This window comes from Callospermophilus lateralis, chromosome 6 (genome assembly GCF_048772815.1).
Source record: "Callospermophilus lateralis isolate mCalLat2 chromosome 6, mCalLat2.hap1, whole genome shotgun sequence".
NCBI lineage: Eukaryota > Metazoa > Chordata > Mammalia > Rodentia > Sciuridae > Callospermophilus > Callospermophilus lateralis.
Window position 1 is genome coordinate 24260092 of NC_135310.1, and position 16035 is coordinate 24276126.

Below are 16035 nucleotides of genomic sequence, written 5' to 3' on the forward strand. Positions count from 1 at the left end.
CAATCCTCAGCACCACATACAAAGATGTGTCCGCCGAAAATTAAAAAATAAAATATTAAAACTCTCTCTCTCTCTCTCTCTCTCTCTCTCTCTCTCTCTCTCTCTTTCTCCTCTCTCTTTAAAATAATAATAATAATAAGGGGCTGGGGATGTGGCTCAAGCGATAGCACGCTCTCCTGGCATGCGTGCGGCCCAGGTTCCATCCTCAGCACCACATACAAACAAAGATGTTGTGTCCGCCGAAAACTAAAAAATAAATATTAAAATTCCCCCCTCCCTCTCTCTCTCTCTCTTAAAAAAAAAAGAAGAAAAAAGAAAAATAAGAAAAAGTCTACAACCTAACTTTGCAACTTAAGGAATGAGAAAAAAAAAACAAAAACAAAAACAACAACTAACCTAAAGCTAGAGGAAGGAAGCAGATAATAAACATTAAGGGAGAGATAAAATTGAGAACACAAAAATAAGGGAAATAAAATCAGTAAAAATCAAAGTTGCTTCTTTGGAAAGACCAAGAAATCAACAAGCCATTAGCTACATGGATTAAGAAAAAAAGGGAAGGTTCCAATTACTAAAGTTATAAATGAAACTGGGATATTACTACTCTATTCTACAGAATAAAAAGAATTTCATGAGAATACTATGAACAATAATATTGCAACAAGTTTGACCTTGATGAAATGGACAAATTCCTAAAAATGCAAAATCTACTATAATTAAATAATGAAGAAATAAAAAAATATGAACAGACATAACTAGCAAGGAGATATATCAGGAACCAAAAAACTGATGATAAACAAAAGCTGGACCTGATGGAGTTAGTGGTGAACTCTACTGAACATTTAAAACACAATTAACACTGATTCTTCTCAAAGTGTTCCCCCACCCCGCAAAATAATAATAATCCTGATGCACTCCATCAGTCTAGAATTGCAAACTAAATTCAGCACCATATAAAAAGAATTATACAACAGGACCAAGTATGATTTATTCTTATAATACAAAGATAGATGTATGAAATCAATATAGTATACCTTAATAGAATGGAGAAGAAAAACTACATTTTCGTATCAACTAATGCAGAAAAAGCGTTTTCAAAACTCAGCATCCTTTCATGATAAAAAAAAAAACCACTCAACAAACCAAGAATAGAAGGAAATAACCCTAACACTCTAAAAATCTACAAATGAAAAACACACAGAATATTTTCTTTCAATATAGAAAAAAGAATTTTTAAGCCAGAACAATTAGGCAAGTAAAATAAACGAACACCCAAATTGGAAAGGAAGTAGTAAAATTGTGTCTTCACAGATGCAGTGGTATGTAGAAAACCCTAAGATTTTATCAGAAAAAAAGTTGTAACTAATAAATCCATCAATGTAGCAGTATACAAAGTTAACACACATTAGTTCCTTTTCTAGATACTAATAATGGACTATTTGAAAAGGACATTATGAAAACTTCAAGTAGCATCAAAAGAATAAACTGCCAAGGAATTAACCAATGATATGAAAACTTGTACAATAAAAACTATATAACCCGGCTACAAGAAATTAAAGACACAAGTAAACTGATACATATCCCATGATTATGGATTGGAAGATTTATTATTGCCAACATGCTAATGCTACCTCTCAAGCAATCTACAGATTTAATGCAATTCCTGTCAAAATTCTAATAATCTTTTTTCACAAACAGGAAAGTCTGTCTTAAAACTCATAGAGGATTTCAAGAGACCCTGAAATATCCAAAACAACCTTGGTTATATCTTGTAGAGCTCACATTTTCTGAAGTAAATACTACCGTAATCAAGATAATGTGGTACTGGCAAAAAAGACACCTATAAACCAATAAAATAAAGAATCTAGAAATAACTTGCATATATGGTTCAAATGATTGTGACAAGAGTGCCAAGATCATTTGATGGACAGAGGACAGTCTTTTAAACAAATGGAAAACTGGACATCCACATGCAAAAGAATGGAGTAGAACCTTTAGCTAGCACAATATATAAAAATCAACTCAAAATGGGTCAAAAGTCTAAATGTAGAACACAAAACTATGAAACTTAGGAGAAAATATAGGGGTAAATCTCCAAGATGTTGGATTAGACAATGATTTCTTGAACATGGCACCAAAAGTGCAGGCAACCAAAGAAAAAATAGACAATTTTTAAAAATTTGAATCTAAAGACAGTATCAACAGAGTAAAAAGGCAATTCACAGAATGGAAGAAAATATTTGTAACTCAAGCATCTGATAAAGGTAAAATCCAGGGTATTAGAAAATTCCTAAAACTGAGCAACAAAAAACAAGCAACTAATGAAAAAAATGGGCAAGAGCCTGGAATGGACATTTCTCAAAAGAATATCTACAAATCACCAACAAGCCCTTGAAAAGATTCTTAGCAATACAGATCATTAAAGAAAAGCAAAAATAAAACTACAATGAGATACCACTTTATATCCATTAGGGCAGCTACTATTAAAAACAATAACTACAAAAAAACAGAAAATAACAAGTGCTGGTGAGGATATCGAGAAAATGAAACCCTTGTGCAGTGTTGGTTGAAAACTGAAATGATATAGCTGCTGGAAAACATTATTGTGGTTCTTTAAAAAAAAAAAAAGCATCCAGGCATGATGGTGCAGCACCCCCATAATCCCAGGAATTGGGAGACTAAGGTAGGAGGATCACAAGTGCAAGGCTAGCCTCAGCAAATTAGGCCCCAAGCAATTTAGCAAGATCCTGTCTCTAAACAAACAAAAAACTAAAAAAGCCTGTGAATATCTCTATAGTAAAGCACCCCCAAGTTCAATCCCCAGCAATATAAAAAAATGTATACCTCAACTCAATTTTTAATCCATGTGGACTTTTAAAGTCCATAAGGAATTTAAAACTAATAACAAAACTTTCCATGCTGCTACTTTTTTACTGTGTGACAGTAAATTCTTATTCTAGTTCTGAGAATACCTTCAAAATATGACTTCTAATCAGAGGTGCCCCTATGGCCATGAAATTATCTATCCTGCCTTGGAAGTACATGTTGACCACGGAGAAGGCTGCCACATTTATTAATGCAGCTTAAATGGAGAGGGAATAGCATAGTGTATACCTCATCCAGCCTGCTGGTTACCAGCTGTGTGCCTCAGAAAACTAACTTACCCTCTTCAAACCTCCTTTTCCCATTCTATAAAATGCAGAGTGAAATAAGTGAAAACACATTGGGAGGACGAAGGGAAATGGGCTGGCAGAAACTCAGTACTGTCATGGTGGCCAGGCTGTGCAGCTACTTTGATGAAATGACTTATTTCTAGAAAGAAAATCCTCTATTTTTAACACAGCATCTGATATGCCATCTATTCTCAATGTTTTCAGTTTTTAGAGACTGGAAGAACAATAGTTGTAGACTCTGATTGCTGCAAGGGGATTGGACTTTGTACATTGTCATAAGTTGTGTAATCCTGATAAATTAAGAAATATTCCCTCTTGGCAAATAAGCTTTAACCTCAAACAAACCCACACATCATTTGTATCCAAAAGCAACATTGGATGTCCTGTTAGCTTTTGCCAACTATGGATGAATCCCAAAGCCAATGAGGGCCCTCTCTGACCCCATCACTGGAAAGCTAAAGTAAACACTCTGACTTACCTGACCTGGTTGGGACTCCATTTGTGGTATCCAGGGCCCTGTTCTGCAGCAAAGCTCCCACAGCACTGGTAACAGTTGGTTCTTTTTTGGGACTCACCTGAGCCCTGCCCTAGAGAGAGGGAGGGAGAGACGGAGCACAGTTCTATAACCACAGGTACCATATACCAGAGGCTGTGTCCTTTAACTCATCTGCAGGAACCCCCTGCACCCAGGTAAGGGAACAAGCACACCCTACACCTCAGCTTGGATCCTATCCTTTTTTTAAAAAAAAAAAATTATTTGTAGACAGACCCAATGACTTTATTATTTATCCTTTTTATGTGGTGCCAAGGATTAAATCAAGTGCCTCACACGTGCAAGGTGAGTGCTCTACCACTGGGCCATAACCCTAGCCTGGATCCTGTCCTTCTTGTAGGTGCTCAAAGCCACATTTGGGTTTGGAGTTTTCATTCCATAATCAAGCCCTTGTGGTTGTTGCTGGTAAGCTTATTCTATAAAATCAGGTGTACGGAGACGTAAAAAACTACTTAATGTCAATAAGAACATGGTTATGGAACATCATGTTTTTTCATTCCACTTGAAAATAATTTTGTTTTCTAACATGAATAGAGAAGAACAGAGATGGGCAGGCAGCAAATGTTTTAAGCATGGCATTCCAACACCCCCAGCCATATCTATACCTGCAGAGCAGCCACAGAATGGTTAGATGAACACAAAATAAGAACCTAAACATCCCTGATGAGCTCCTCTTTACCTCACAACTGATGCACCTCCTGGTCTCATAGAAACTACAGTAGAAAGATGACCCGCTACTCAGAGTGTTCTCACTCTGACGGCTATGAGATGGTAGCAGGTAGCTCAACCCCACCCAAAGAAATAATTCTTAGAGGCCCATATTGGTCTCTTTTGGTTAAGGGTATGACACATTTTAAAGATGATTATGTTTAAAATAGAAACACATTGCTGCTGTGCCGTTAACAGCCCTTCAAAACTGAAACATCCCCTCCCTTCTTGTCCTATTTCTGAATAAGCTTCACTATTAGGCAAGGCCACAAGTAGTGACGCTGGCATAAGGGAAGCAGACACTGCCATTCAGATAGACTGGAAAGCAAGCAAAGGAATGCAGAAAGCAAGCGAGCTTTCTGCTGTGTTCCCAGTCACCCCGCTTAGCTCTGGAAAATAAGGAGAGGAACAGGGCCAAGTCACTGGTTACACTCAGGACAGCCAGCTGGCTTTCTTCAGGAATAAAAACCACTTCCGTTCACCACTTCTCTGTGCCTTCTTTGGTCTCACTAATGCCAACTGACCTCGTGGACTGGTTAGAAGAATCACTTGCAGAAATGTTACTAGCCCTCTACTGCTTTACAAGGTGGAGGGGGAGTTCACACTTACACACTGTCCAAGTGTAAGTTGAACTCAAGCCCAAAGCAGTTACAACCCTCCCAAATTGGGTGCCAACCCTAAGGAGAGGAAAGGGCTCCTGGAGAGAGGAAGGGTAGAGGAACCCTGGATGAACACACTGATCTCGGCTGTCTATAATCCTCCTGCAACTCAACAAGGCTCCCAGGCTCAAGCCCATCGTACAGATCGGAGTGAGTCTCAGAATTTACCTACAAACAATGGTCTGCAGAACTGAGGTCAAACCCTGAGTACTGACTGCAGAGTCCGGGCTCTTTCAACACTGCACTACTCTCCAGGCTCCCTCATCTGTAAGGGCTGAGTCTCTAAAATTGTATTTATGACCACCAGCTCATGCACCCCCGCCCACTGCAACACACCACAAACCTTCCCCACTCTTGTGCTCCTTTAGCTAGATTAATAGCTTAGGTTGAGCATCCCTAACCCCCAAATCTGACATCTGAAATGCTCAAAAATCAGGAAGTTTTGAGCACCAATATAAAAACCACCACAAGTGGAAAATTCCACATCTGACCTCATACCATGTGCCAGTCTAAACACAGACATGTGAAAAATACCTTCAGGCTCTGTGAGATGAATATGAGCATATATGAATTGTGTATTAGACTTAGGGGTCCCCCCAAGATATCTCATGTGTGTATGCAAATACGCCCCCCAAGTTCAAAAAACATAAAAAACCTGAAACACTTCTGGTCCTAGTCATCTTGGATAAGGGATACTCAACCTGTATTATGAACAGAAGCCCACTTTTACACTAGAACCCAATCATCAATAAATCCACCCTGGCTCCTACCCCGCTTCGTTCTCTTAACCCAGACCCTGATTTTTCCCATTGCTGTGGCTCCTTCCTGGTCTCCCACAGTCTGTCTTGGACAGTAATTGCAAGAAGAACCTTTCTAAAAAGCCAGTTGTATGTCACATTAATTTCCACTGTTCAACTAGTCTACCTATGGGATGATGCATGAGGCCACTAGTAGACAACCAGATGGAAAGCCAAGAAAACCAGTTTGCAGAGGAGGCAGAAGCACAGCAAGAGGGAGCACTGGGACGCACAGTGGGAAGGAGGACCTCCTAGGTACCCCAGGATTTCCAGTTCCTGTTTTTGGGCCCTGGGCCTTGCTGTCCTCAGATTTTAATGCCTCTGTTTGCTCAGTTCCTCTTGTTCCCTAGTCCAAACTGGCTTGAATTAAAGTCCTTCTAGATCAGCTGTCCATGTTGCCTGTGCCATCCTGTCATTTCCCCACAGACTTTGGGTGGCATCTCAGGCCAGACATTTTTTGCACCCTATCCTTCCCTCCTCCAACTCTGAGCTGGGGAGCTCATTTTGACACTTAAATGATAATGTTTGCTTACCTTCGAAAATGCCCAGGAATCCCAGGGGCATTCTCCTCCACAGCCCTCCTACATACATCAGTAAAAACACTCTTGTATTGTTTCCAAGCTCCCTACTTTGAATTACAAATATCTGATCAACAGTACCTGGCGTGGTGTTTGGTATACAGCTGATATTGAGCCACTCCCTGATGAGGAGAGAGAGTCCAGAATCATAGTCTACTATGTCCCATCCCCATGAGATACTGGATTTAATGGAAAGCCTTCTAAACATGTTATCTGCTCTTAAAGTATTCAGACCAACTTAATATGTCTCTTGTTGGCTGACTCGAGTTTGTGAAACTATTGGTTTCCATGCTGCATTGTGAATTAGGACCTTTGATGTGTATGGAGCTGTGTGCTGACTCCAATTGTGAGGTTATAATGTTATTGTTATCCAGCTCAGGTTGTCATTTTACCTATTTGTACGCATTTGTAACAGCTGCTTCCATTCACCCACATACTTTAACTTGCTGGTTCTGTGGCCTTAAACAAAAGGCTGAAGACATCTCTCCTCTACAGATCAGAATGTAAACTTACAGAGCATCTTCCTGTGATTCTCCACCCATGCCTCCAGGCCACTTCCACTCAGTTCTATTCTGGGTGGTTTAGGCTGATAATCTCCAACAGATAAATAGGGGTTTAGCATAATGCTACATAAACACATTTTATATATTCAGTCTTTATCCTAAGAAGCTTTGAGCACTTTAGAAATATTTTTTTCCCCACAATACCCCAAGGTATTGCTGGCTAGAAAGCAAGCCTTCCAAAAGAAGAAACACCCAGGGGCATGAGTGACAGTAATCAGATCTCTTGATCCTTACACTTCTTAGGATGGGTATTTGAGGTTCTTGCAAATTCTACCTGCTTGCCCCAGGCATGCAAGGACACAAAGCCAACACCTGGGGAGAGATATTTACCTGAGCTCTGGATGCCAATTTGGCTGCTGTCTGAGCTGGATCAAAGACTTTTCGAGAAGACTGATCCTTGCAGAAATTTATATGTCGCGTGGCTGCAGTTTCATTAAACCTCCTCATACAATATGGGCACTGAATATAATCTGAATGTTGAGATAGAAACAAGTGGTAATTAATGTTTCAAAAACACTTATGGAATGGACTATATGGAATAAATAGAATGTGAACTCTGCTCCAACAAGAAAGGACAAGGTCCCCAACTCTGGCTTGAGACAGCCTATTCCAGAAAGGGAAGACTTGAAAGGGTTCAAATTTAAAAAAATTTTAAAAAAAAACATAATAGGGAAAGTTTTTACTAGTGAGGTACTCATTTCAATAAGAATGTGCCCTTAAAATGTTTATAAGATATCTCTTGTAGACAAAAGATTAATTATACTCAGGGACTTCCCAATTAAACAAATTATTTAGTGAATCCTTGTTTAAAATATAGCAGGTCCTGGAATCACAGAATGTTAGTATTAATGGTACAGAAGGGCACAAAAGATTCACAAAAAGCCCAGACTCTGGTACTGGGTGAGACAGAGGTCACAAAGAAATTATGGAGTTTCAGAGGGAGATGAGATTTAGTTTTAAAATGTGGGCTTGGGGGATGGGGTTAGCAGAAAGATACACTGTTTTTGCAGTGGCTAGATTTTTTACTGAATTAAGAGAGGAAGCAAACAATATATTCAAGAAAGGAGATTGTGAAAGGATAAAAGGTGGCCAGGGTGTAAAAACAGAAAGAAGAAGAGGGGTGATAACTATGTGACTTCAGAAACAGCCTTGGCTTCTGAGCTGCAAGACCCTGGCAACTCCTGGCAGCCCAGGTAGGTCCTTCTGTGGTTCTGAGAAACTGATTTTCTTCCTTTCATTTGTAACTTTTGCATATAATTAGCCTGAGAAATGGGAAGTGAGAAAGATTCAAGATCTTTTTGGAATGTGGGGCTGTGCATAGCAAAGTGGGGAGGTCAGGGTCAACTCCTCTCCAAAGCCTGCAGGGATTAGGGTTTGCTTTGTTTTGATTTAGGCACCTTTAAGGGATAACAAAGGGGATATGTATAACATAAAAGAAGAATTTCTCCCCTCAAAGAGGGTCAACCCAAACTCAGGATAGAAATTCAGATTGGCACATAGTCAAAATTCCTACATGAGTGGTTGGCTATTTAATGCAGTGATATCTTCAAGGTTAAGAGCTTTTTGTAAGCAGTTTGGGGAGTTTTCTATTTGAACAAATCATTTCCTAAAACTGAATACTCCTAAAGTATAAGAATCATTTAGAAATGATCTATCTAGGAGTCTTACTCTTTATCTCACATGAAAGAAGGCAGCATCTAATCCTTAATCTAATACTTACTGAACACCTACTATGTGCCAGGCACTGTTTTATATGTGGGGATACAACAAAGGAATAATCATTCTGATATAGAAACAAAAATAGAAAAATTTCACATGGTGATAAATGCCTTAAAAAAATAAAATGAAACAGGACAGCAGTGGGATTGATGAAAACCTTAAGCTCTGGAGCCTGCCTAACTGGTTTGGAGCCTGAGTTCTTCACTTACTGTGTGTTATGAACTTGGAGGAGTTACTCAACCTCCTTAAGCCTCCATTTCCTCAGCACATACATATCGTGCATTTCATCAGGTTATTGTGAAAGTTAACTGATAATCCACACGAGGGAGGGCTGGCATAGAAGGAGGGTTGGATCATGCTGTTTTATAAATGACAGCTATTGCCATAGGGAAACAGGTCCAGCAAGGCTGGGTTTCCAACCACCAAATAAGAGTACAACTGCTTAGGAAAAAAACTAACATAGAAAGTACCATCATCGTTCAGAACTCATGATGTTGTAGAAAACCCATCTAGAACTTGGTGCTTCAGTTGGTGGTTATTTCTTTGGTTTTACCAGCTAGAAACTCAAGTCTTATGTCAGAAATGCTGCTACCATGAAACCCTGCTTGGGTCAGGCAGAGACAATGACCATGGAAGTGCAGGGCTGCTCTCATATTCCCATTTGTCTGTTCATCCATTGACATCCTCTACGTGTATGGCGCCATCTGCCCCCGCGCAAGCAACAAGACTGAAGTGCATTTCCTGCCCCCCAAAATCTCAGAGACGATGGGACAAAGACACAATTACCACTTGGTGGGATGAGCTGTGGGAGGAGGGAGCACCAGGCCCTCTGTAGGCCACAAGAGGAACGTGAAGTCCAGTCATAAGAGTGGGCAGGGACTGCCAGTTGCATTTATATTGAATGTCAAATATTTTGAGAATGGAAAAGTATTTTTCTAATGCAGTCATTTAAACATGGAGTGATTGAGTTACATGTTCTATCCTCATCTCAACTGGAATCACTTCTTTTTCCTCCATCAATTATGCTTTTGTAAAAATCACTGTCCTATATATTTCAAAAGATAATGTTTTAAAGAGTCAGATTACATATGGCTTCTTATGAGAAATGTGGTGGCCAGATTACATACCAAATTAAAGTAGAAAACAAATATCATTTTAAAATGTAAACATTATATTGAGACCACTATGTACTCATATAAAATGGTGACCAAATGTCACAGGCCTCACAGAATAACTCTAATCATGAATATTATACATCACTATCCCTATAAAGTGTCACAATATCCTGGAAATTTGAACCATTGGCAGATTTAGTTGATCAGTAAAAAACTAGAATAAATAAATATATGCCATGAGAAAACATGACAATAGGGAATAAATCTGGGAAAAAAGGAAATTACTTGCAAACTCATGTGTATTAGGCCATATTATATATAATTCTGGTTGTGTGTGTGTGTTAAATTTTTTAGTAACTAAGCTTGAGTACTGGGCTAATGTAAAATCTCTGTACAATCAAAATAATCAAATTATAACAAAAATGTGTGATTGTATATAATCATTTTATTTGTTGCATAAAATTATAGTTAAGTGTAAGGAAGTAATTATAAAAGCTATTTTGGCATAAAAATGTAAAAGGAAGAAAAATAAGTTGAACTTATAATGAGGTCTTGCAAAGGGATTTTTTTTTTTTGGAGAAACACTAATCCCTGCATTTTAGATCCAACTTGATAATGAGAAAATTTTCCACAGCAAAACATCTGATATGGTTTCACTTATACAATTAAAAAACCATAAGGTAGTCATCAACTGTAGCTTCTGATCTTAAAATGAAGCTATTTCTCATAAAAGATTTTTTCTATGAAGCTTGTTACCAAAGTACTTGTTTATTCCTAAAATTGATTTTTCTACCAAACAGCTTAAGATGACACATTATGTTAAGCTTCATTTTCATAGAACACAGCGAAAGTGAAGCAATTGTGAAGACTATTTTCTGGAGTAGAGGTTCAGATGATTTTTATATTATGATTACACTGTGGCTTCTTTCGTACTTTTTCAAATGAACCTTTTGAGAAATAATTTACACACAGGCTCATACTGAGAAAAGTATACAGTTCAATGAGTTTTGACAAACACACAAATTTGTATATCCAATTTTCATTAGCCCCCAAAGTTCCCTCAGGGCCCATTTCAGAAATATTTCACCAAACCTAGTCTCAGGCAATCAAAGATTCATTTTCCTGTCACAATAGATAAGTCTTATTTGTTCTATAATTTCATATAACGGAACATCCATGCTTCTGCATGTACAGTAGCACTTCCTTCTTACTGTTGAGAAGTGTTCCATTTTGTAAATAATGTACAATTTATCTATTCACATTCATTTTCAGTTGTTTCCAGTTTATGCTCTATGGTAAACCTTTGAACCTTAATGTACAAATATTTTTATGGATATATTTTTGCATAAATAACTACAAATGGACTTGCTGTATGGGTTTTTGGTTAGGAAAATACTACTAGTGTTCAGTGGTTGCACTATTTTACACTTCTGTCAGCTGTGCATGAGGCTTTGGTTGCTCCACATCCCAGCCAGCGCTTGAATTGTGTCTTTAATTTTAGCCATTCAAGTGGGCGTGCTGTTGTATCTCTCTCATCATAGTTTTCATTTATTTTTCCCAAAGTAAAATGATGTTGAGTATCTCTTCATGAGTTTATGAGTTATTATTTCCTGATGTATCTGTTCAAACACCTCTCCTGTCCTTTTCTCATTAGGTTGTCTCATTATTGTGTTGTAAGAGTTCTTCATATGTTCTCGAGGTGAGCCCTTTATCAGATATATGGGTTATAAATATTTGCTCCAAGTATGTAGCTTGCCTTTCCATTGTCTTAACAGTGTGTCTCATAACTGAAAATTTTAATTTTGGTGCAGCCCAACTTACAAAATTCCTTTTTTTAAAAAAAAGTTAGTACATTTTGTGTCCTGGTTAAGAAATCTTTGTTGATAAATTTTTAGAGTTTTCTTTAATCGAACTCTTATAGTTGTAACATTTAGGTCAATGATCCACTTTGAGTTAATTTTTATATACTGCATAAGAATCAGGGTTCATTTTTCCTTATGGATATCCAGTTATTCCAGTATCATTTGTTGATAAGACTATCCTTTTCCTCATTTAATTACTTTGGCATCTTTGAGAATTATCAACAGCCTGCAGATTTGGGGGAATACTATGTCTAGATCCTTTTTTTGAAAAAATGTATTCTTTTTAGATATGCATAACAGTAGAGTATAATTTAACATATTATACATGCATGGGGTATAACATTCTAATTAAGCTACATTTACATGTACATTGTGGTTGTACATGATGTGGAGATTCACTGGTTATGTATTCATATATGAACATAGGAAAGCTGTGACCAATTCATTCTGTTCCCATCCCCATCCCTTTTCCTTCATTCCCCTATGTCTAAATCAATGAACTTCTATTCTTCCTCCCACCTTGCCCCTTATTGTGTGTTAGCATCTTCACATCAGAGAGAACATTAGACCTTTGGTTTTTCTGGGATTGGCTTATTTCACTTAGCATGAGAGTCTCCAGGTCCATTCATTTACCAACAAAAGTCCTAAAGTCATTTTTTTAAACAGTTTAGTAATATTCCATTGTGTATATATATTACATTTTCTTTATGTATTCATCTATTGAAGGGCACCTAGGTTGATTTCTTGGCTTAGCTATTGTGAATAGAGCTGCTATAAACATTTATGTGGCTGCATCACTGTAGTATGCTGATTTTAAGTCCTTGCGTAAATACCAATGAGTGGGATAACTGGTCAAATGGGGTTTCCAGTCCTAGTTTTCTGAGGAATCTCCATACTGCTTTCTAGAAGGGTTGCAGCAATTTGCAGTTCCATCAGCAATGAATGAGTGTACCTTTTTACCCACATCCTCACCAACATTATTGTTACTGTTATTCTTGATAATTGTCATTCTGACTAGAGTGACGTGAAACCTCAGTGTAGTTTTAATTTGCATTTCTCTAATTGCTAGAGATGATGAACATTTTTTCATATATATGTTGATCAATTGTATTTCTTCTTCTGTGAAGTATTTGTTCGGTTCCTTAGACCATTTATTGATTAGGTTGTTTGTTTTTTTGGTGTTAAGTTTTATGAGTTCTTAATATATCCTGGAGATTAATGCTCCATCTGAGGTATAAGTGGCACAAATTTTCTTGCATTCTGTAGGCTCTGTTTTCATGTTCTTGATTGTTTCCTTTGCTGTGGAGAAGCTTTTTAATTTGATACTATCCCACTTGATTTTACTTGTTGCACTCTAGGAGTCTTGTTGAGGAAGTTGGTTCTTAAGCTGACATGATACAAAGTTGGGCCCAGTGTCTTCTGTCTTCTATTCTGTTCCACTGGTCTTCAGGTCTGTTTTTGTACCAATACTATGCTGTGGTATACACATACACACATGCAGTCACACATACACACTCACACACACTCATATTTAGTTGAAGATGGACACAATACCTTTTTAATTTTTTATGTGGTGCCAAGGATAGAACCCAGGGCCTCACCTGTGCAAGGCTCCACCACTAAGCCCTAGCCCCAGCCCCACCATACCATTTTTATTATTATAGCTCTGTAGTATAATTTAAGGTCTAGTATTATGATGCCTCCTACTTCATCTTTCTCACTAAGGATTGCTTTGGCTATTCTGGTCCTCTTATTTCTCCAAATAAATTTTGTGATGCTTTTTCTATTTCTATGAAGAATGTCATTGGAATTTTAATAGGAATTACATTAAATCTGTATAGTGCTTTTGGTAGTATGGCCATTTTGACAACATTAATTCTGCCTATCCAAGAACATGGGAGAGCTTTCCAACTTCTAAGGTCTTCTTCAAGTTCTTTCTTTAGGGTTCCGTAGTTTTCATTATAGAACTCTTTCACTTCTTTTGTTAGATTGAATCCCAAGTTTGTTTGTTGTTGTTGGGGTTTTTTTTTTTTTTTTTTTTTGAGGCTAATGTGAATGGGATAATTCTCCTAATTTCTCTTTCAGTTGATTCATCATTTGTGTATAGGAACATTTTATACATTGCTACTTTGCTGGATTTGTTTATGAGTTTTGGAAGTTTTCTGGTGGAGTTTTTTTGCGTCTTCTAAAAATAAAATAATGTCATTGACAAATAGTAACAGTATGAGATCTTCTTTTCTTATATATAACCATTTAATTTATTTCTTTTGTCTAATTGCTCTGGCTAGAGTTTCAACGACTTTGTTGAATAGAAGTGGTGAAAGAGGGCACCTGTCTTGTTCCAGTGTTTAGAAGGAATGCTTTCAGATTTTCTCTGTTTAGTATAACATTGGCATTGGGTTTAACATATATATATGTTTTTTAATGTTGATGTATGTCTCTACTATTCCTAGTTTTCTAGTGTTTTGACCATAAATGGATGCTATATTTTGTCAAATGCCTTTTTTTTGCATCTATTGAGATAATCATGGATTCTTATCTTTAAGTCTATTGATGTAGTGAATTACATTTATTGATATCCATATGTTGAACCAACCTTACATCCCTGGAATGAAACCCACTTGATTGTGGAACACCATCTTTTTAATATGTTTTTGTATGTGATTTGCCATTATTTTATTAAGAATTGTTGTATCTATTTTCATTGGTCTGAAGTTTCTTTCCTTAAGGTATCTTTGTCTGGTTTTGGTATTCTATTTTCATAGAATGAGTTTGGAAGGGTTCCTTCCTTTTCTATTCCATGGAATAATTTGAGGAAGATTGGTATTAATTCTTCTTTGAAGCTCTGGTAGAACTCAGTGGAAAATCTGTCTGGTCCTGAGCTTTTCTTCATTGGTAGGCTTTTGATGATGTCTTCAATTTCATTGCTTGAAATTGTCTGTTTAAATTTTCTATGTCCTCCTAATTCAATTTGTGTAGGTCATATGATTCTAGAAATTTGTTGATATCATCAAGATTTTCTATTTTATTAAAATATAAATTTTCAAAATAGTTTCTGATTATCATCTCTATTTTGGTAGTGTCCAGGGTGATATTTCCTTTTTCATCATGAATTTTAGTAATTTTCCCCTTTCTCTTGGTTAGCTTACCTAAGGGTTTATCAATTTTATTCATTTTTTTAAAGAACCATTTTTTTTTTAAAGAGAGAGTGAGAGAGGGAGAGAGAGAGAGAGAGAGAGAGAGAGAGAGAGAGAGAGAGAGAGAGAGAATTTCCAATATTTATTTTTTAGTTTTCGGCGGACACAACATCTTTGTTTGTATGTGGTGTTGAGGATCGAACCCGGGCCGCACGCACGCCAGGCGAGCGCGCTACCGCTTGAGCCACATCCCCAGCCCAAAGAACCATTTTTTTTAATCAACCAACTTGTTGATTTTAGAAAAAAATTTTGTTTCAATTTCATTGATTTCAGCTTTGATTTTAATTATTTCCTGTTTCTACTGCTTTTGGTGTTGATTTGTTCTTTTTATAGGGCTTTGAGATGTAAAATTAAGTTATTTATTCAGTGACCTTCTATTCTTTTAATGATTGAGCTCAAAGCAATAATCTTTCCTCTTATAACCACCTTTATAGTGTCCCATAGATTTTGATATGTTGTATTGCTGTTCTCATTTACCTCTAATTTTTTTTTTATTTCACTATCCATTTATATTTCACTACACATTTTTTTAAATTTCTTTGCTATTCACTGATCATTTAATAGCATATTATTTAGTCTCTAGGTGTTAGAGTATCTCTAATTTTTTCCATTATGATCTGATAGGATGTAAGGAATAATATATATATATTAATTGTATTTTCTAAGAGTTGCTTTGTGGCCTAAGATATGGTTTATTTTAGAGAAGGATCCATGTGCTGCTGAGAAGAAAATATTTTTAGTCACTGACGGATGAAATTTTCCATATATATCTGTTTAGTCTATATTATTGTATTTTTTTTTTTTTTAGTTCTATAGCTTCTTTATTTAGTTTTCATTTGGAAGTTCTATTCAGTGATGAGAGAGGCATGTTAATGTCACCCAGTATTACTGTGTTGTGGTCTGTTTGATTTTTGATATTGAGAAGGGTTTTTTTGATAGATGCTCCATTGTTTGGGGCATAAATAATTAAGATTGTTATGTCTTATGATGTATGATTCCCTGAAAGCAATAGGAAATGGACTTCTTTGTCCCTTCTGATTAACTTTAGCTTGAAGTCCACTTTTTCTGATATGAGGATAAAAACCCTGCATGTTCATGAGGCCCATGTGAATAA

At 36.9% G+C, this 16035-nt stretch overlaps 1 protein-coding gene across 1 annotated transcript in view; it reads right to left on the reverse strand.

The window, feature by feature from the left end:
• Zc2hc1b (zinc finger C2HC-type containing 1B) overlaps positions 1-16035 on the reverse strand; it is a 45973-nt gene that overhangs the window by 9632 nt on the left and 20306 nt on the right. The window contains exons 5-6 of the mRNA XM_076859675.1: positions 7359-7498; positions 3649-3757 (exon numbers count right to left, since the gene is read on the reverse strand). Coding sequence (XP_076715790.1) covers positions 3649-3757; positions 7359-7498 — 249 coding nt within the window. The remainder of the gene's footprint in view (positions 1-3648; positions 3758-7358; positions 7499-16035) is intronic.